Here is a 22,365-nt window from a genome sequence, read left to right as displayed (position 1 = left end):
TGTGGGAATCATGCTTTGTTTGCCAAATAAATTTCAAACAATGGGCCACAATCATTCGATTAAAAAAAGCTTATGATATAAGTGGTTAATTATGATTAGTGTGCATTCATACAATATTTAATATTGTCATGCACATCACTACCGCTGTTGGGACACTGCACAGAGAGATCTTGCAAATCTCCAGTGGAACTAACTTCACACTCCAGCACATAATAAAGTATCAAAAGTTAATGTATTGGTTTTTATTGAGGCTCGTGTTTTTATCCATCATCTATACAGCACATCTATACACTCATTTAAAAATGTATAAGACTTGAGTCGGGTTGCGATTCTCCGCTTGATGGAATTCCCACAAAAGCATCTCACTTTTCAATCCACAATGATTTGTACAATTCATTGACAGCTGGAAAGTGATTTAGCGTCCCTTGTAAATACATCATTTGATCATCTTGCAGGCAGCATCTATTCGTCTGCACATTTGCAAATAGCATCAAGTCATTATTTTTTTTGTTGTTTATTTCATGTTCCTTTTATGGTAAAATCACGTATAAAAGTTGATAATCCAAAAAAAGGCCCAATCCATCTGATATGTAATGAAATCATCTAAGAATGCACACTGAGGTTTTGGGACGTGAAGAACTGGAGCAGTTTCTCAAACTCTGTGAAAGACTCATGCTCATCAGATGTGAAGGGCAATATATAGTAGGAGATGGTGGTAATGCTGGGGACCTTTCTTTCCCCTAGTGTCCATATAAAAGAAATGGAGAAAGCAAAGAATAACTCTAAGTTGAACTAATGGTCATAGGTTCATACGTAGATGCTCTGGCCTTTTGGACATTACTGGGTAGGCCTGCTGTTTAAACTGGCCCATGTTGGAGCCAGCAGGTTGCCTGATGGGAAGAGGGGCAGTGGCCTCATTGCTGGTTGTAAAATCCATCTGATCCATGGTGGACACTTCCATAGCGAGTTCTGTGGGGGACTGTAGGGTAGAGGATTCAGGCAAAGTGGGACCTCGTGGCCAACAATCTCCTGAGAACTTAATGGGGCTAAAACAGTGGGGAAGAAATCAAATGAGCACAATGTCCACATGTATCAAAACTGAGTCTCCAACAACTCTAACTTTACTGCATGATTTGTCATTATAGAAGCCATTCATTCCCATTTGAGTGCACAGATTTGAAGAAATGTAACATACGTGTAAGAAAAAAGGAATGCAATATGTTAGGTTTTAGTTATTCTGCGCGAAAATGGCCCGTAAAATCTGATTACCTGATAGGTGTTCTGGGGCTTCCCAAAAACCGACGAGGTGAACGAATTTTTGGCTCAAATGAGAACCTCTCCTTTATATTCTCCAATACTGATGGAGCTACATAGGTAAATCCCTGCAAAAGAAATGAAATTACAATATGGTAGCATCATGTAATTAACAAAGAAAACAAAGACAGCAAAATCATGATCTGGCACTCTTACCACGAAGACCTGATTTGCACTTTCACTCAGAGTGGAGTCATCAGGACTGTCAACTGGAGTCTGGCTGGTGAACTTTGAATCAAACTGGCTCACATCCTCCGCAGATTGCTGTTGAAGCAAGACATCAGGTCATGTAATTCATCTAAACTCAATTAACCCTTAAAATACCAGCACACAGCAAGAAACTAGCCAATCCTTACCAAGAAAGGCTTGAATGGTGGTTCTACTTTTCGCGCAAGAAGGTCGTCCCAATTAATGTGTCGAAAAAATGGATGAGTCTAAGAGACACATACAAGAATTCTAATGAATGCATTTCAATTAACTGCATGATGATTGCGATTTAATAGTAAAAGCATTGTTACACTGCATGTAAACAAACCTGTACTTCTGTTGCATCTCCAGGTCCAGCCCCAAGCCGAGATGAGGCATTTCTTTTCAGTAGCTGAAAAACACAGTAAAATCTGAATTATTGTAAATAACATTAACCTATTAAGAGCCATAAACAAAAGGTCACTTACTGTAATACAAGCAACTAATATACAATACTGTATAAACTGGGATAGGGTCAAGAGATATTTCCATACCCTTTTGAGTAGGTCCCTGGCTTCTTGTGTGAGGTAGGGCGGGAGGTTCAGTTTGCATTTAAGAATTTTGTCAATGGTTTTCTTCCGGTTCTCTCCAGTAAAGGGTGGCTGGAGCAGCAAAAAGAAAAAAAGAAATCCATTTAAAAAAAGAATCGTGCATTTATTGGCATCAACTAATGGTTGATTGGGTTTTTCAATGGACGATGCCAATATTGATATCTATAGAGCAAAATACTGATATATAACGCTAATATATACAGACCATTTAGTGACAACAAATGAGATGTAGGCAAAATTGCTGAATTGAACACTTATTTTACACAACATTTACTCAAACTCAAATATTGTCAAAAGTTTGGAACTGAAACAAGGAAAAGTAACACTTTTGTTAAGTATCCAAATAGACACCATTTTTAAAATGTCATGTAGATGCTGAAGTCCAATTGACTAATTGTCCAATCTAATTTTGTGAAGATGGACTAACAGACCTAGATAATGCGATTGTAGCTCCACTTCATCCAGCACGTACACAAGTTAAGCCCGGTTTTGACCCGAATGCTTAGCACTTGCATACTTTCAAAGTATACTACATTTGACTGTACACGCATACACAGGTCATTGGCGCATCCGCACTAAGACTGCTATGAGATACTGGACTATTTCCCTTCAGGAGTTTAGACCCATAAAGATGTCTTTATATATTTTCCTTCAGACTCAAATTTAATGTTCTTCTTTCAAATGTTTGATTACCCATCGTGTCATGCATACTTGTACAGACAGATGAAAAATATAGCTTGACTAGGGCTGGGTATCGAATTCTATAAATTTTAGGCACTGACCGGATCGCGTCTAAACAATCAAGTATCAAAAAATTTCTTGTCGTTCTGTACCAAATTTCGCTTCCTAAGGGGTTCATCTAGTCAACGTCAGTGATAAGTATGTAGCATGCTAGATGTGCCCAAATCTAAAAGTGCTGGTGATTGGCTGTGTTTAGGCATCAAGGAAAAACACTAGTATTAGAAAATGGTTTAAGTTCCAGGGCTGAGAAAGAACGGTATAAGTAACATTGTTAACACTGTCCTACATTACAGAGAAAAACTAAACTGTGATAATGAGCCTTTAAAATATAATTTTTACATGCGCACACAAAGCGAGCCACAGAGACACAGGCAAAAGCAGTAATGATTCTGAATGTGTCGGAAAATCCAGCAAGAGACTGTCTGAACATTTAGTTAATTTATAGAGAGAAATGCACATTCGGGTTGAGCAAACAGACGATGATCTCGGGATCAATGATGGTCAGAGAGATCACCAATAGCTGATGCCTTTGACCATGTCATGACGATATTTGGCTCGTTTTCTCATTAATCTATTAAATTATTATTAGACTATAAATGGAAAGGTGGTTACGTGTATATATATATATATATATATATATATATATAACCACTTTATTATTTATTTATTTGCTTTTTCGTTTCGAAATCAAATGTATTTGATTTAAGTTTTTCGTTTTTTAAATAAATTATTAAAATTTTCAATGCAAAATCAATAAAGCAAGAATATTCACTCAACATCAGCCCTGAGGTTTCCGATGTAGTTGGATATATATATCGTGAAGGAGGGAACTAAACTAATTTATTCACACACATGATATATTTTCCTGGATAACGAAATACCCGACGGATAGAGAATGTACGGATTAAGCTTCTTTGCCATGTTCACAAGTTCACAACTGTTGTAAAGCCATCTTTCCAAAAGTTGAACAACACATTTTAAATGCACTTGTTTCATTTGAACTTTTTTGAAGTTTTAAATCAAATTGTCTTGCTTTATTGTGTAAGCTTAACCCTATCCATGTTTACCGAATATGATCCCGTAGTACCACCTAGCGTCCAACCAGCACTAATATGGTTCGTCCTTTTCCTGCTGAGAGTTTTTCTAAAATGCTAAATGCTCCTAAAGTAGCATTTAGGAGCCGTTATTGAAGTCAAGGTATCGGTAGCGAAAATTTTGGAACGACACCAGCCCTAAGCTTGACTACACAAAAACTCTCTGTAGCTCGATTGTAACTGCTTAATTAAACAGACTGACTGTTATCAGCAAATGCCAATAATCTCAAAATGGCCAAATATCTGCAGATTAATTAGCCTGACCAATACAATGCTCGATGTATAATTGCAAACTAGCACAATGCATTAAAAGTTGCATGCACAATAAAAGCTGATACTCACTGCTCCTGTTAACATGTCATACATTAAAGCTCCAAGACTCCACCAGTCAACAGCCCGATTGTGTCCGCTTCTCATGAGTATCTCTGGAGCCCTGAAACAAAGAAACTTCTCACAATACTGCAGAATTCTTTCAAATGCATGTCATGGGAGTATTAAGGCTGAAACAATTAGTCGACGTTATCGACAACGTCGACAATCAAAAATTGTCATACATTTTTGTTGTCTACTTGTCATTTGATCTCATTTAACATAATATGAGATCACATTAAACGCTAATGATGGCGGAGAGGAGCACTGCAGCTCGAACCTGAAAGAGGAAGAACACACCGCTCACAGACCAGACGCACTTAAAAATTTCCAAACAGCTTAAGGTGATGTAGATCACAAAGTACGAGACAAAAATAAAAAATATGTCAATACAGAAGCACTCTCAATGTGGAATAAGTGAAGCTGGAGCTGCAGTTCCACGTAAGCAAAACTTGCATATCAGAGCATCTTTAAATGAAACACCTCGGCGTTACATTTTTAATGCAGTTATATTTAATGTGTTATTATCTGAACTATAATAAAGCTATAAGGAAGCAGGTCATGTTAAAATAACTACCCACTCCGAAACTGGCATTTCTCTGTGCCTCTTGTATGAGATTGGTGAAGTGACCTGATCTAAGGGGGAGAGATTGAAACTGCACCTGGCTGACACTCTGTCGTGGGGATGCTCATCCATCGATAGCACACTTAATGCAGCTAGATTATAACATGATGGCTCGCGACTTATTGAATCATAATATATGTGTCACTGTTTATCTTATCGTGAAGAAAATTGGCAATACACAGCTTTATTAATAAGAGAGAGAGAGTTTTTTTGTGAGTTAAAGATGGATCGAAGTGAGTGAGCGAGAGTAGTCTTTGCCCCATTATACACTGCAACAAAATGTTTTTGATTTGTTTTTGTTTTGGCTTGTTTTCCAAAAAATTACATCTAAAACTCATTTAAAACAACGTACATTTTCTTTAGCAGCTATACTGCAGAAGAAAAAAAAATATCGGAGAATGTTGTATTTAATATTAATAATACAAATATTTTAAAATATCAAAAAATTATTTAAAAAAAAGATGCATTCACCTGAGCAGCAGCATACAAGATATTTGGACTTGGTTTTAAAGAAAAGATATTGAATATAAGTATATTTTGTCTTTACTGCACTCGCAGAAGTATAACAAAGACAAAAAAATACACTTGTATACAAAATACACTTATCAAGTATTTAAAATACAATCTCTTAAAGTAAGTCTAAATATCTTATATGTTGCTTCTCAAGCAAATGTATGTTGTTTTAAGAATTTTTAGACTATTTTAAATGGAAAACAAGACAAAACACTTGATAAAAATAGGATTTTTTGCAGTGAATTTATTTACTGAAAGTATTTTTTTCCTTTAATATCATTAACATTAATATCATTTAGATGATTTTATCCTCATTATTGTTAGTAAGCCCTTTAATTCAACCTTTTAAGTCGGGGCACAAGCTGAATAGTCGGTTAATAGCTAATGATTAATCGTTGCAATAATCGTTAGATTAGTCGATTATCAAAATAATCGTTAGTTGCAGCCCTAGCGGGTATGTCAGGGAATGTGATGCATGCAAAACAGGACATTGGTCACATAACAAAGATGGACCACCCGGGCTTTTCTTTTACTGTAACTTACATGTACTCAATAGTGCCGCAGAAAGTGTGAGTCACTGTGCCGTCATGGATCGACTCCTTACACAGTCCAAAGTCAGTCAGTTTTACATGTCCTGCAATAGGAAAAAGACAGGACACCACTAAGTAATTTAACTTAATCAATTCTTCAGTGTGCTGGGTTTATTTTCAATGTGGTCAAACCTTGGCTATTGAGCATGATGTTCTCAGGTTTGAGGTCTCTGTAGATGATGCCTTTCTGATGCAGGTGTCCGAGGGCCATTGAGATTTCAGCCAAATAAAAGCTGCGTGCAAAAAGCCAAATCATTTTGAGTATCTTCGTTCATCTTATGTTGAATAGGCTTATTGTATTGCATGTGTCGATGGGCAGATTTGTCCTTTTGACACTTCAATAAATCACTGTATGTGATATGACCATAATTAACTATATATCTAGATCTTAACTTAAAGGAGCTGATGCAAAACATAGCAGCAGTTTATATAAGAATCAGAGAGTGGACCAAAACATCTTCACTTACCAAGCCGTGTCCTCCATGAAAATCCCCTCTCTCTCGAGCTGCATGAAAAGCTCCCCACCTGCAAACGGAAGGTTTTTACAACAAACATAATTGTTTTAAATTCAAACACCGAGAGAGATTAACTAATGATAAAGCTTTGCCACATTAGAATTCAAAATGCGGAAAGTGAAAACGTTTTGACGCATTCTATTTCAAAAGTAAAAAGGACATTCAAAGGAGCAATGCCACAGAGGAATGCAAAATATCCCTTAGCAACTCCACAGCAAATGCAGGAGACTGGAAAGAATGAGAAGGTATCTATCTCTAGTAGACAAAGGTTGTTCTTGATTCACAAACCACTTAGGTATTCAAGGATGAGATAAAGCTTGCCGCCCGTCTGAAAGGCATAGATCAGATCGACGATGAAAGGATGCTTGACTTCCTCTAAGATGTTCCGCTCTGCTTTAGTATGCGCTGTGTCCTTGGCATTGCGTACAATCATTGCCTAAAAGAGGTAAAGCAAGGTGACGTTGAGCAGGCTTATTAACATTTCAAATGTAAATGATTTCATTCAAATTTAAGGGACTTGTTTAACCTTTTTCAGGACTTTCATTGCAAATATTTTTCCTGATGCTGCACCGCTTACTTTCCGAACCTGGAAAACCTGCAAAGAAATGTTTTTATTTTTTTTTATTTGCACTCTACAAGAGAATTTTCTATTTCAAAGCCTTAAGGAGCAATTCAGACATTTCAAATGGCTAAATCACCCTGACATTCTGAACAGCATAGACAAGGGTAAGAGAAAACACCTGCCCTGCACCAACATCAATTACAAGATGTTATGTACAATTAGTTACACTCTAACTAGAATTTATCACACTAAACATAACTTTTTTTTAACTACAACAGCCACAGTTGTAATGGAAAATTCTGAAAAGTTTTTTTTTTAATGTGTTTAGGCTTTTATATTTTTCTATAATATATAAAGTTTCTAAAAAAATAAATTAAAAAAAAGACTTGTAAAAATAAGGGCAGGTACAATGTAGAACGTTTATAAATTGTAAACAAAATAGTCTGGCTTGGCTTCACATATTCTTATATCCTGTAATCAAAGTAATTCTTTTTTTTCGCCTACTATTCTCGGCAATTTTGGAATGCCCAATTCCCACTACTTAGTAGGTCCTCTTGGTGGTGGGTTACTCGCCTCAATCCAGATGGTGGAGGACAAGTCTCAGTTGCCTCCGCGTCTGAGACAGTCAATCTGCGCATTTTATCATGTGGCTCGCTGTGCATGACACCGCAGAGACTCACAGCATGTGGAGGCTCATGCTACTCTCCGCAATCCACGCACAACTCACCACGCGCCCCACTGAGTGTGAGAACCACTTAATCGTGGCCACGAGGAGGTTACCCCATGTGATTCTAACCTCCCTAGCAACCAGGCCAATTTAGTTGCTCAGGAGACCTGGCTGGAGTCACTCAGCACACCCTGGATTCGAACTTGTGACTAGATTGGGTGGTAGTGAGTGTCAATACTCGCTGTGCTACCCAGGCCCCCAATCAAAGTTATTCAAAATATTGGTTATGGAGTAGAAAAAACAAATAACATTTTCACTATAGAAGCACAGTCTCAAATCATTAAAGTGGTTTACTAATGAACATTATAACTAGCATTACGTATGTGTGTGAGCACGTATGTCAGCCACAAAAAAGAAAATCTTTGACCCAGGAAAAACCTGTTCCAGATGCAGTTTATTGTTCAACCAAAATCCCAATAATTTCCAGAAAGACAAAGAGATTATTTGGTGCATTAAATGGAATTTTCAACTAAAAACAAGCTTGCTTTGTATGCGTGTACACTCACCTAAAGGATTATTAGGAACACCATACTAATACTGTGTTTGACCCCCTTTCGCCTTCAGAACTGCCTTAATTCTACGTGGCATTGATTCAACAAGGTGCTGAAAGCATTCTTTAGAAACGTTGGCCCATATTGATAGGATAGCATCTTGCAGTTGATGGAGATTTGTGGGATGCACATCCAGGGCACTAAGCTCCCGTTCCACCACATCCCAAAGATGCTCTATTGGGTTGAGATCTGGTGACTGTGGGGGCCATTTTAGTACAGTGAACTCATTGTCATGTTCAAGAAACCAATTTGAAATGATTCGAGCTTTGTGACATGGTGCATTATCCTGCTGGAAGTAGCCATCAGAGGATGGGTACATGGTGGCCATAAAGGGATGGACATGGTCAGAAACAATGCTCAGGTAGGCCGTGGCATTTAAACGATGCCCAATTGGCACTAAGGGGCCTAAAGTGTGCCAAGAAAACGTCCCCACACCATTACACCAACACCACCAGCCTGCACAGTGGTAACAAGGCATGATGGATCCATGTTCTCATTCTGTTTACGTCAAATTCTGACTCTACCATCTGAATGTCTCAACAGAAATCGAGACTCATCAGACCAGGCAACATTTTTCCAGTCTTCAACTGTCCAATTTTGGTGAGCTCTTGCAAACTGTAGCCTCTTTTTCCTATTTGTAGTGGAGATGAGTGGTACCCGGTGGGGTCTTCTGCTGTTGTAGCCCATCCGCCTCAAGGTTGTGCGTGTTGTGGCTTCACAAATGCTTTGCTGCATACCTCGGTTGTAACGAGTGGTTATTTCAGGCAAAGTTGCTCTTCTATCAGCTTGAATCAGTCGGCCCATTCTCCTCTGACCTCTAGCATCAACAAGGCATTTTCAGCCCACAGGACTGCCGCATACTGGATGTTTTTCCCTTTTCACACCATTCTTTGTAAACCCTAGAAATGGTTGTGCGTGAAAATCCCAGTAACTGAGCAGATTGTGAAATACTCAGACCGCCCGTCTGGCACCAACAACCATGCCACGCTCAAAATTGCTTAAATCACCTTTCTTTCCCATTCTGACATTCAGTTTGGAGTTCAGGAGATTGTCTTGACCAGGACCACACCCCTAAATGCATTGAAGCAACTGCCATGTGATTGGTTGATTAGATAATTGCATTAATGAGAAATTGAACAGGTGTTCCTAATAATCCTTTAGGTGAGTGTATATACTGTAATATATAGACTTCACCAGATGAGGTTTAATGAGGAATATGTTTTATTATTATTATTATTATTATTATTATTATTATTATTCACAAGGTATGAGGTTATACACACATACAATATAGGGTTGCCACATATTATCGGTTTTACTCTGTACAAGGGACAACACTGGTGTGACATTTTATATTGGGTAAAAGGGGGAAACATTATGAATGGATCTTCCAATATCGCCTAACGAATAGAATAGCCTTAAATAAAGAATAGTTGCCCAATGAAGAGTTAGCAACCCATGATAAATTAACCTAAATAACGCACTGAAAGCCAGATGTTCTTTATCAACGAATCAACTTACACAGGCAGTAAAGTACACGCACTGACAGAAGATGTTTAATTGCAGGTAGCGAATATAATGTAAATGGTGGGAAACTGTAAGAAGTCTCTGATTCGGAATGACACAAGAAATGCTGTTAGACACACAGACACACGCTTGAAGAAACACACTTTATAATATTTATAAACAGAAAATAAAAAAGCATCTATGCACATGTCTGATGTGCTGTTTGTTCGGAGGCGTGCAGTCTCGTGGAGCACGCATATCTAAAGCATATTCTCAATTTTTTTTTTCTTGCAAGAACAGTATCGTCTATGAGTGCTGCAAATTACCTCTGACCATCTCATCTCGGGAGGTGTTTTGAGTTTAGTTCGATTTATTTCCACAGAGCAGTTTGTTGTGAGCGCACCTCTGTCACTTTATACAGCATAACTTATGCTATACACCTGTGATTAAATCATAAAATGACACAAAAACACATTCACCTCGAAACATGATTTATATTTTTGTGATTATTATCATCATTATAATTATTATGTTTACATTTTTTAGATCTTAATATGTATTCGTAATTTCCGCCAGTTGTCATAGACAGATACTTGCCTGACTGTAAATTTTTATTTTTTTCGTTTAGTTTAAAGTGCAATTTAGAAATGTCTAAATTTGTATGTTTTCGGTTTTAAAAAAATTAATTTAATTTTCAATGCTAGGAGGGAACAAAACAAATTTATTCACACACATTTAAAGTCATTACACATCCAAAGCAGTTAAACTGGGTCCTGGGATGAAAGGTAATAAAACACCAAGATTAAACCCACAGCAACCCACAATAAGTGATTTATTTGCCCGGACAACGAAATACCCAACCGGTAGCCCATGATGGAGAGAATGTACGGATGAAGTAGGTTCGTTGCCCTTCACAACTGTTGAAAAACCATCTTTTAAAAAGTTAAACAACACACACTTTAATTGCACTTTGAATTAGAATTTTGGGTTGCAATAAAAAAAATAAAGTTCAAAGTTTGAAATCAAGCTGCCTTGCGTTATTGTGTAGGCTTTTGCTTAACGAAAATTACCCCATAGTACCACTTAGTGTCCAACCAGCAGTAATACCGGTGTTAGTTGGTTTGTACATGAACACTACACCGTTGTGAAAATTATGATATTATGGCAAGTCTAATACAATGTATCTGCTGACAGGGCATGTTTCCATTGCCACATTTTTCTTTGCATGTTCTCGCTTCAATTTCGAACACTTGGTTATCTAACCAAAATAACAAAATGCATTGAAGTGAGGGTAAAAATATGGGTGAATATTGTCAATGATGAAAGATCCAGCAATTCCTCACTAGGTGTCAGTGATTTGTTTTTATTTCACTTCTAGACTCCACTGTTATATTGTAAAACCAAGCAGTTCTAACAGTTAACTTATTCAGCGTCGGCCACAAAGGAACATGGAGGAATACAAAAAAATATTGCTAACTATCGGCACTGACTAATTGTAAAACTGATATATTGGTCTTCCTCTAGATTGATGTTATCGACCTAGCTGCTTTATTGAATTTCAGCACTATTTACCTTTGTAATCAATTGAATGTAGATTAAATACTGACAAATTATGGTCTGTTCTTCACACAAAGGGATTGTGTGCCTTTATAATCACATTATTTTTAATACATTTGGGAGCTTTATTAAGCATTAAAGTGAGTCACTATTTACTGCCATCGCATTGAATTAATTCAGAACATTAATTCAATTATTTCCATTCATTCTGCACAAGAAAGCCAGTCAAGTGGGCTTGGAACACCACAAAGGTGAGTACATTTTGACAGAATTATTATTTTTGGGTGAACTATTCCTTTTATTTGACCACGGTTCCATATATCTAATACTTGTAAATACAAAATCAACAACAGTAACATTAAAACATACCTTTCCATAACCTCCTTTCCCCAAAACACGAAGCAGCTCAAAGCACTCTGGCCGGATGTTCTCAGTGCCCTGGTTTACATTGTCCTCCGATATTTCAATCTTCTCACAGTCGTCCATGTTGCTAGAAGAACAAACCATAAATCACCACATGACAGTTACACTACTAAACCATTTGTAACATCAGCACTGTCAAAATCTTTAAAACCACTACATATACTTACAATTCAAAGCCACTGCACTGATCCATGATGTCATTGATCTGAGCCTGCAGAATAGAAATGTTAAATGCACAATCAATCAGAGCTCAATTCACAGCACAATATAGAACAAGGTATGTTGGGTGCAGGGGCGGAGATTCCAAAGGGGGATGGGGGAGAGGTAACCCCCCTCCCCCTATTTATACCATGATCAATGGAAACATGTAAATTCTTAACACTGTAACCCCCACCCCCCCAATGTTCAAGCCAAATCTACACCCTTGGTTGGGTGCAGAGATGATCAGTGCAGCGCAAGGAGATAACCTTACGAGGCAACAGTTGGCAGCAGTTCTAGCCTGAACTTGAAAATGTAAGGGGTCGGATTTCGCAATACTATTCCCAGAGATCCCATAATATGACATGGACCATCTATGGAATTGCAAAGGTCTAATTGACTGATCCTCACAGAAGTAACGTGGCTCATTGACCAGCTTTAGATAAAGTATGAGATGAAAGCCAGTAAGTATAATGTAAAAAAACATTTTAGATGTCAAGTAAAACAGCTGTTCCAGCAGAAATTGCCCAATGCATTTTGCATGGTTACACACAAACCATCTGCAGTTTCAGTCTTTAACTGGTACAGATAAAACCGGATTCGGGCAATACTATTCAGTCACAATCACGTCAGTCCATAGAAACACTGTAACAGTGTAAATACTGTACAATGTAAACCACGCATATCTAAAAACGATTTCAGATATCAAGCAAGTAAAATTGAGCAGTTACTAATCAGAAATCACCCAAGGAATGTTGCATGTACAAGGTCTAGTAAACCGACCAGAAACAGACATCAAGCCCTTTAAACTGTCATTACTGTACTGTACTGTACTGCACTGCACTGTCAAGTAGCAAGCTTAAACACCCATGTCCCGATTCCGTCTTCAATTAGTAAATACAAAACAGATCGCATGCAATAAAGTCCACTATCTCTATCTTATATGTTGACTAACGGAGCAGCACAATCAAGTCAGTCCATTAAAACGCATTGTAAAGCAGTGATGTTAGCCTGCTAGCATAACAGTATGCAGCCTGACGCTGATAAATCGGGCCTGCGCTCTGCTATGGGTGGAACATCGTTTACTTGAAACCCGTCCTTCCGTTACCTCCTCCAGCTCATCATCGGAGACATTTTCCTCTGGCTGGTCTAGATCGATGTCGAAAACGCCAGCCATTGTTGGTTTCGCCGTCTAGGGTCGCTTCAAATCGCGTGAGGAGCTCGCGCTTCCCGCCTCATGGACATGAACGCACCGTCGCCATGACCAGCATGAGCGCAACACACTGACCCCCCCGCGCGGAGGAATGCGGGAACATGCTGACGCCGGACAGTCATTCTGTTAAAAACGAATTAATTTTAATGTAAGTAATTTGTGTTAATGCAAAACATTTAGTTGATGAGTAGATACGTTTAAAAAAAAAAAAAAAAAATAATATATATATATATATATATATATATATATATATATATATATATATATATATATATATATATATATATATATATATATATATATATATATATTGTATTCTTTTTTTTTTTTTGCTGCATTTAAAATTTGACGAACACACATTTTATATATATATATTTATTTATATATATATATATATATATCAATTATTATTATTTTTTTTTTTTTTTTTTTTGGAGTGTACCTGACAAGTTAAATCTTTTAAACAGTGTTACAAATTGCTTTAGAGAAGACGTGTGTACAAATACATCAACATACATGCAAAGTTAAGGAAATACGAGTATGAATAGCCTACTAGAAAAATAATAAGGAAATCAAAGAGAAAAACATACAAGGAGAGATCGAAGAGAATTAAACTGATTGAGGAAGGCCCCCTGTCGCGTGTGCACTGAGATACAACACATATTTACTTCACTAAACTGTTGATATCAAAACTTAACATATTATATTCCGGGATAATTACAAGTTAAGCTCAATCGACAGCATTTGTGGCTTAAAATTGATTACGCCAAACGTATTTGAATATATATATATATATATATATAAAACACACAAATCTGGGTTTCAGTGACGCACTTACAATGGAAGTCAATGGAGCCAATCCATAAACATTAAAATACTCGGTTTCAAAAGTATAGCCACAAGACATATTTATGCACATATATATGCAAACAATATGCTTGTGAATATGATTTAAGTGTGATAAAATCACTTATTTTTCTCCCCAATTTGGAATGCCCAATTCCCAATGTGCTCTAAGTCCTTGTGGTGAAGTAGTGACTCACCTCAGTCCGGGTGGCAGAGGACGAATCTCAGTTGCCTCTGTGTCTGAGAAAGTCAATCCGTCCATCTTATCACATGGCTTGTTGAGCGTGTTACTGGGGAGACCTAGCGTGTGTGGCAGCTCACTCTATTCTCTGTCCACACACATCCACCAGAGCGAAAACCACATTATAGAGACCACAAGGAGGTTACTCCATGTGATTCTACCCACCTGAGCAACAGGGCCAATTTGGTTGCTTAGGAGACCTGGCTGGAGTCACTCAGCATGCACTGGATTCAAAATTGCAACTTCAAGGGTGGTAGTCAGTGTCTTTACTCGCTGAGATACCCAGGCCCCCGCGATAAATTCACTAAAAACATTTTCTGAATAAAGTTATATTCAATTTTACTACTAAGTTGCCATGCCGATGCAACACAATCATTACATTGACCACAAAAACAACTTAAACAACTTTACAACTCAAATAATACTTGAGTTGTAAAATACGAATTAATGCAAGATCACTTTTATAAAGTTATAACCTTCTGCTTTTAAACCCTCCAAAAACTGGCCCGTTTACTTTCATTATAAGTGCCTCACTGTAACATCGATTTTGAGGGATGAGTTAAAAAAATAAATAATTTATACTCAACAATATGCCACAAATGCTGCCGACTGAGTTTAACTTTCTCCTTTAACATTGAAAAGAATATTCATATGTTTCTGCATTAAACACAGAAAGAAAAAAGAACATTTTGGTGACTTAAAAAGGAACGTTTTGTCTTATTCCAGTACATAAATGTGACAAGGGACACCCATAAGTGGGCCTATTAGAAAGTATGTTTATGTACATAAATGTGACAGTATGTTTATTGCGCCATCTAATGGTTGTAAAATAAATGTTTTGCTCTATGTCCCATCATGCATCTGTCCCGACGCTCACAAACCTTTTACCCGCCTTCAACTGTAGAGATAGAAACGGGGTTTTACTTTTGTAAATGTTTGGAAAGTATTACGGGGGAAAGTCGTTTTAAAGTGATTGGTGGTGTATTTACCGTTGGACTGTCATGAATTTCCAAACTGACATTCACTGTATGTGTTATGTTGGGATAGTTCGTTAGAAAGTGCGTTGTTATAGTTACACTGCGTGAATGGGGTACAGTTGCCATTAAAGCCGTTTTAATCATTGCTTAACTTAACCGGTAAAGCCTGAAGGTATGTCAGTTATAACCTTACAGTTGGGTCAGTGTGGGAATCAAATAGGCCATGAGCTGTTCACTGTAATAAACGATGATTCCAATGGACCAAACAGAAAGAAGTACAAGCAATGCAGTGAGGAGAGATTCTTCTATGAGAGCTCGACAGGAGGTATGTTCAACTAAGTCATGTTTGATTTCTCTGTTGACACTGAAACATGTTGGTAGTTTTGCATTTCAATTATTATAAATGTTAATTATATCTTAAACGCATTGTGTTTGTGGGTCGAATTGACTCAATGATGTTGGAGCAAGTCACAAATAGGACTACATAAGTGCCAGTCCTACCGATAGGCAAACTAAGCAAGTTGCTTAGGGCCCCCGATCTGCCATGGCCCCCACACACTGTCAAAGACATTATAAGTAGTGTTATGAAGATACTTACGAGGGCCCCCACACACATTTTTGCTTAGGGCCTCCAAAATGCTAGGACTGGCTCTGCCTACATACTATATCAAGTTTATGCATTTTCATATTCTGTTTATGTCAGATCTTGTGGCCAGATCAGTGCTTGTTGATATGGAGCCTAAGGTAATCTCTCAAGCAATAGCAAAAGCTTCAAAATCTGGAAGATGGAGGTATGGAGACAAAGCCCATTTCTGTCAGAAGCAGGGCTCTGGAAACAACTGGGCTAATGGGTAAGAACTGAAATCTTGGCTTTAACTTTGACTTAAAGGGATATTTCACCCAAAAATGAAAATTCTCTGCATTTACTCACCCTCATGCCATCCCAGATGTGTAAGACTTTCTTTCTTCTGCAGAACACAAATAAAATTTTTAGAAGACTATTTCTGCTCTGTAGGTCCCATAACAATGCAAGTGAATGGTGACCAAAACCTTGTCCCAAAAATTATGTTGCAATGTAAAAAAATGTATCGGTCCTAATCAGTTGTCTTTATGCTAAATATATTTTCATATTTTTTGCATAGGTTTGAGGTTAACTATGACCAGGACATTTTCTTGACAGGTTACCTGAGAATCACCCTTAAATACGTTTGTCATGTGTGAGTTTATTGGTCTTTTCTGAAGATTCTGTGTACATGGGCCACGTCATGAAGAGGTTGTGGAGAATCTAATACGTACAGAGATAGAACGCTGCGATCGCCTTGCAGGAATTTTCACCATGATGAGTGTTGCAGGTGGCACAGGTTCTGGTGTGGGTACCTACATGACTCAGTGTTTGAGGGACCTGTACCCCCAGTCCTTCATCCTCAATCAACTAACATGGCCTTATGGAGCTGGTGAGGTAATGAGCACCACCTTGTACTGTATTTTCACTTTTGGGTGAACTATTAGTTTAATTTGTACTCATCGTATTGTTTCATTGCAGGTGATCGTGCAAAACTACAACTCTGTGCTCACACTGTCACATCTCTACCAGCTATCTGATGCTATTCTGGTTCACGAGAATGACACCGTGCACAAAATCTGTAGCAGGCTGATGAACATCCAACACATCTCCATCAGTGACATTAATAAGGTGATCGCTCACCAGCTAGGCAGCATACTTCAGCCTGCATATACTGCTGATTCACCCAGCCATTACAGCAGAAACCCTATAGGTACAAATGACTCATCACAGTTCACATCCCATCTCTTCCATCCATCAGGCAGTAATGACACTTTTTAACAGTGTTTATCTGCTCTAAACAGGGGAATTACTGAGTTCCTTGGTGTGTCATCCTGAATACAAACTGCTAAGTTTGTGTAACATACCTCAGATGTCCAGCACGAATTTGGCCTATAGCGTATTTAACTGGCCTGGCCTGCTTAAACATTTGCGTCAAATGCTCATCGCTAGTGCTAGAATGGAAGAAGGTAAGTGCTGTGATGTCACATGCCAATGTATTATTATGAAGGATGGTTTGTAAACAGACATGATGTTGGGTTCAAAAAAATAGTTTTGACTTTTCCCTCCTTTTCTTAAAAAAATAAAAAGCTACAGTTTTGTTACAGTGATACACTTACAATGGAAGTGAATGGGGCTAAAACTTCAACTTTTTCAAAAGAATAGCCACTGGATGTAAACTATTTATGTTAACAATTTTCATTTTAGTGATATTGTAGTAACCATGTGTTTTGGTGGAAACTATATAGTTCTGATGTACTAACCATGGTGTTACTACAGTAATATTTTGTTAATAGTAACCATGTTTAATTTTGTGGTTACTATGATTTTACTAGAAAAATACCATGGTGATACTATGGTTACTGAAGTTAAACCATGGTTAATTTTTGTAAGGTTGGATTAGGTGTATGTATGTTAGTATTTAAACAGGGGTGTTAGAGTATCTGCCACTATTTGCACTTAAGTGCAAATAGCCTCTGCCAATAAATAAATAAAGAAGCACTCTAGTGAAATAAAGCGGAGCCGGAGCTGCCGTTCCACTGAATCAAAACGTTCATGTCGAGCGACTTTAAAGGAAACACCCCGGTGTTATATCTTTAATGCATCCTTAATTAAAGTTCAAATAATAAGGAAGGTCATGTAAATAAGAAGAAACTGGCATTTATCTGTGCAATCAGCACCATGTGGAATGACTCGATCTAAGGGGGAGAGATTGAAACTGCACAGATCTCTCACGGAGACCGCTCATCCCTTGTGCGCTCTTGCTGCTGTTAGATTAGAACGTGATGGCTTGCGACACAGTGAATCATAATACATAAGCCTATGTGTTGCGGTGTGTATCTTATTGTAAAGAAAATCGGCAATATGCAGCTCTATTAAGAATAGAGAGTTAAAAATGGATCGACGGGAACAAAAAGGCAAGAGAGTAGTCTTACCACATTAAACACTGCAGCAAAATATGTTTACGATGTGTTGTTTTGGCTTGTTTGTCAATATACAGTAAATATCTAACGTACATTTACGTTAGGAGCTATACTGCTGAAGAAATATTTTTTTTTTATCTGAGAATGTTGAATATAATATTAAATATTTATATATTTTTAAATATCTAAAAATCTTTAAAACAAAATACATTCAACAGAGAAGCAGCATATAACATACACCAGCATCAACCACAACATTAAAACCACCTGCCTAATATTGTGTAGGTCCCCCTTGTGCCAACAAAACAGCGTAAACCGACATCTCAGAATAGCATTCAGAGATGATATTCTTCTCACCACAATTGTACTGAGCAGTTATCTGAGTTACCGTAGACTTTGTCAGTTCAAACCAGTCTGGACATTCTCTGTTGACCTCTCATCTACAAGGTGTTTCCATCTACAGAACTACCGCTCACTGGATGTTTTTTTGTTTTTGGCACCATACAGAGTAATTTCTAGAGACTGTTGTGTGTGAAAATAAAATGTTTCCACATACTGATGGTTGATGTGAACATTAACTGAAGCTCTTGACCCGTCTCTGCATTATTGTATATGCTGCACTGCTGCCACACGATTGGCTGATTAGAAAATCCCATGGATGATTGTTGGTGCCAGACAGGCTGGTTTGAGTATTTCTGTAACTGCTGATCTCCTGGGATTTTCACACACACAACAGTTTCTAGAATTTACTAAGAATGGTGCCAAAAACAAAAAACATCCAGTGAGTGGCATTTCTGTGGATGGAAATGCCTTGTTATTGAGAGAGGTCAACAGAGAATGTCCAGACTGGTTCGAACTGACAAAGTCTACGGTAACTCAGATAACTGCTCTGTACAATTGTGGTTTATCTCAGAATTATTTTCTAAATTGCAGGTTGACGCTGTGTTGGCGGCACAAGGGGGACTTTATTTTTATTACACAAGGGACAATATTAGGCAGGTGGTTTTAATGTTGTGGCTGATCAGTGTATTTAGACTTTCTTTCAGAGTGTCCACGCATGCCACGGCCAACGAGCCTGTTCCTCGTCCATCCCATAACCAGTGTCTGAAGCCTTGTCTGTCCCAGAGCCAATGCTTGAAGCCTCAGCCATCCCAGTGTCCATGGAGGTTGTTCCACTGTCCCTTCCTCTACTCGCAGCCAACAAGGCTGTTCTGACGTCGCTGCCAGTGTAGATTAGTCGATTATCAAAATAATCGTTAGTTGCAGCCCTAATCAGCTTTAATTCCACCTTTAAACCCTACAAATTATCTTCCATTTTAAGTGCTTTACGCTTGCACAGATTTTTTTTATGGAAAGAAGAGACGAATCAAAGTCATTTTTGTGGTAATCAACATTGACACAAATGCTGTCATTTGAGCATAACTTGCATTGAACCTGGAATATTCCTTAAATGAAAGAATTACAAATGGATCTTAAAAGGAAAGTCCAACCAAAAATGAAAATTCTCGTCATTTACTCACCATCATGCCATCCCAGATGTGTATGACTTTCTTTCTTCTGCAGAACACAAACTCAGCTCTGTAGGTCCACACAATGCAAGTGAATGGTGATCAGACCTTAGTAGCTCGAGATATCACAAAAAGAAAATTTACAAGTAATCCATAAATCTCCAGTGGTTAAATTAATGTCTTCAGAAGCAATATAGGTGTGGGTGAGAAACAGGTCAATATTTAAGTCCTTTTTTATACTCTAAATGTTAAAGTGGAAATTTAGAGGAAAAATTTCTTGAATATTGATCTGTTTCTCACCCACACCTATTATATTGCTTCTGAAGACATTCATTTAACCACTGGAGATTTATGGATTACTTGTATGTTTTCTTTTTGTGATATCTCGAGCTACTAAGGTCTGATCACCATTCACTTGCATTGTGTGGACCTACAGAGCTGAGTTTGTGTTCTGCAGAAGAAATGATGAGAGAATTTACATTTTTTTTGGTGAACTATTCCCTTAAAACTCGTTTAAATTAGATTTTCATTCAACAAGTAATTTTAGTAGATCAAAACAATGCAATTAATTATCAGATTAGACTACCTGCAAGGTTTAATCTAAAAGACTTTTACTGATTAAAATTTTAGTCATGTAATTTGTAATCAGTACCAGATTACCTTTGAGAAGTAATCAACCCCAACATTGCCATACTGTCCTTTGTTTTAAAACTGTGTATCACTTTTTCTACATAATGATTTTATTGAACTTCAACACTCTTAAAGGGATCGACTGGACAGTAAGTGTGCCATCAGCGGGCACATCTGTAGGAGAGAGCATGACAAATATCAGGCATAGAGGTTTTAACTCGTCAATTGCTAATCTTTTAATACTGCGAGGGAAAGATGTTTCCACTGCAGTTACAGGCAAGTAGCCCTGTAATATCCTTCCTTTCATTAAAATCATTTTTTATAGGTGAATTTTTTATAGTCATACATGCACATCTGAAGAAAAATAAAATGTATAACTTTCTGCTTTAAGCTAATTATCTTTTACACAGTGTAATCCCTGTCCTTATACTAAACTCATGTTTAGCTCACTTGTATATAGGGCTGTGATGATCAGATCTATACAGCATATACTGTATATTATGTGTGCACTCAAATAATTTTTAACAGTTCAATGAATTAATTTTATGTATATATTGGAATCTATTCAAGTGTTATATTTATTGCCTGTGTCTTCTGTGTTAATTTGTATCAAGTGCTGGTGTTGTAAACTAACATACAAAATACTTCAATCAACAGATGGTTTTAAGGATCCTGCATTATATGTGCCCTGGCTTAATACAGAAAATAGTTTTAGTTCATGGAATTCCCCAGTGCCCTTTAACGGATATGAAAAGTCTGCCACTTTGGTCAGCAACAGCCAGTCCCTTTTGAAACCGCTGGACAATATAGTCAGGAAAGCTTGGAATATGTTTGCATCAAGGTGAGACATTCTGTGATATAATACTGTGATATAATGCATCAGGTAAAGAATGAATCTTTCAAAATGACTTCTCTTTTTCTCTGTAGGGCCTATGTTCAGCAGTATACTAAGTTTGGAATATCTGAGGAAGATTTTCTCGACAGCTTTACTGCTCTAGAACAGATAATCTCCAGCTACACACACCTCTGAAAGACCTTATTCGCAGAGACAGTCAGGTGTATGCATCATAAAGATTTTGTGATGATGCTGATTTCTGGAAAAGATTTCATATGAAGAGACTTTATTTGACTGACCCCTGGAGAAATTAAATTGGTTCAGTTAATTTAATGATTTTGTGTTCTTTAAAACCCCAGGAATATTTGGTTCTACAAATGTGGTTTGACTATTTTTAATAAAGTAAAAAAGTTACATTTCTTTCTGGTGCTCCTATTCTTATATCCAACCTGTTACTTGCAACCAACACATTTGCATCATCCACTACATACGAACATACACACTTCAACAAGAATGTCCAACATTTTCTGCATACTCTTATAAATGTAAATGTCTAATAAAAGATTTGTGACTACTGAGCAGTGTAGAAATAAGTGATACATAATTATACTTTAAGGGGTAGTTCACCCAAAAATGAAAATTCTCTCATCATTTACTCACCCTCATGCCATCCCAGATGTGTATGACTTTCTTCTGCAGAACACAAACAAAGATTTTTAGAAGAATATCTCAGCTCTGTAGGTCCATACAATGCATGTGAATGGTGGCCAGACATTTGAATGTCAATGTGGCCAGACATTGTGATTCCAGAAATCACATAAAGAAAACAAAATTGCAGTGTAGAGTAACTGTAAAAAATGACTTCTGTTTTTCCTCAACTTCTATCATATCACTTCATAAGACATTGATTTAAACACTGGAATCTTATGGATAAGTTTTATGCTGTGTTTGTGTGGATTTTGGAGCTTCAAAATTTTGGCACCCATTTACTTGCATTTTATGGACTTACAGAGCTGAATCGTTCTGCAGAAGAAAGAAAGTCATACAC

The 22,365-nt window shown here is 37.5% G+C and overlaps 2 protein-coding genes across 2 annotated transcripts; one reads left to right on the top strand and one right to left on the bottom strand.

The window, feature by feature from the left end:
- Positions 1-219: 219 nt before the first annotated feature.
- On the bottom strand, positions 220-13,363 carry rps6kb1b (ribosomal protein S6 kinase b, polypeptide 1b). Its single transcript, XM_052109900.1, has 15 exons — positions 13,191-13,363; positions 12,052-12,095; positions 11,831-11,951; positions 7,085-7,153; positions 6,847-6,994; positions 6,511-6,568; positions 6,176-6,276; positions 5,997-6,087; positions 4,289-4,379; positions 2,055-2,162; positions 1,850-1,912; positions 1,671-1,748; positions 1,471-1,578; positions 1,270-1,382; positions 220-1,046 (listed from the first exon to the last, which is right to left on the bottom strand). Exons 1-15 carry the CDS (start codon positions 13,257-13,259, stop codon positions 800-802), a joined length of 1,509 nt encoding a protein of 502 aa, XP_051965860.1. The 5' UTR covers positions 13,260-13,363; the 3' UTR covers positions 220-799.
- Positions 13,364-15,264: 1,901 nt separating this feature from the next.
- Positions 15,265-21,874, top strand: tubd1 (tubulin, delta 1). The gene is made up of 8 exons (XM_052110249.1): positions 15,265-15,684; positions 16,063-16,210; positions 16,602-16,818; positions 16,903-17,134; positions 17,226-17,390; positions 20,618-20,758; positions 21,140-21,323; positions 21,410-21,874. The coding sequence occupies exons 1-8, from the start codon at positions 15,534-15,536 to the stop codon at positions 21,510-21,512; spliced, it is 1,341 nt and encodes a 446-aa protein (XP_051966209.1). The 5' UTR covers positions 15,265-15,533; the 3' UTR covers positions 21,513-21,874.
- The last annotated feature ends 491 nt before the right edge of the window (positions 21,875-22,365 follow it).

This window comes from Xyrauchen texanus, chromosome 38, assembly GCF_025860055.1.
Source record: "Xyrauchen texanus isolate HMW12.3.18 chromosome 38, RBS_HiC_50CHRs, whole genome shotgun sequence".
Taxonomy (NCBI): domain Eukaryota; kingdom Metazoa; phylum Chordata; class Actinopteri; order Cypriniformes; family Catostomidae; genus Xyrauchen; species Xyrauchen texanus.
This window is presented reverse-complemented; position numbering and strand designations above follow the sequence as displayed.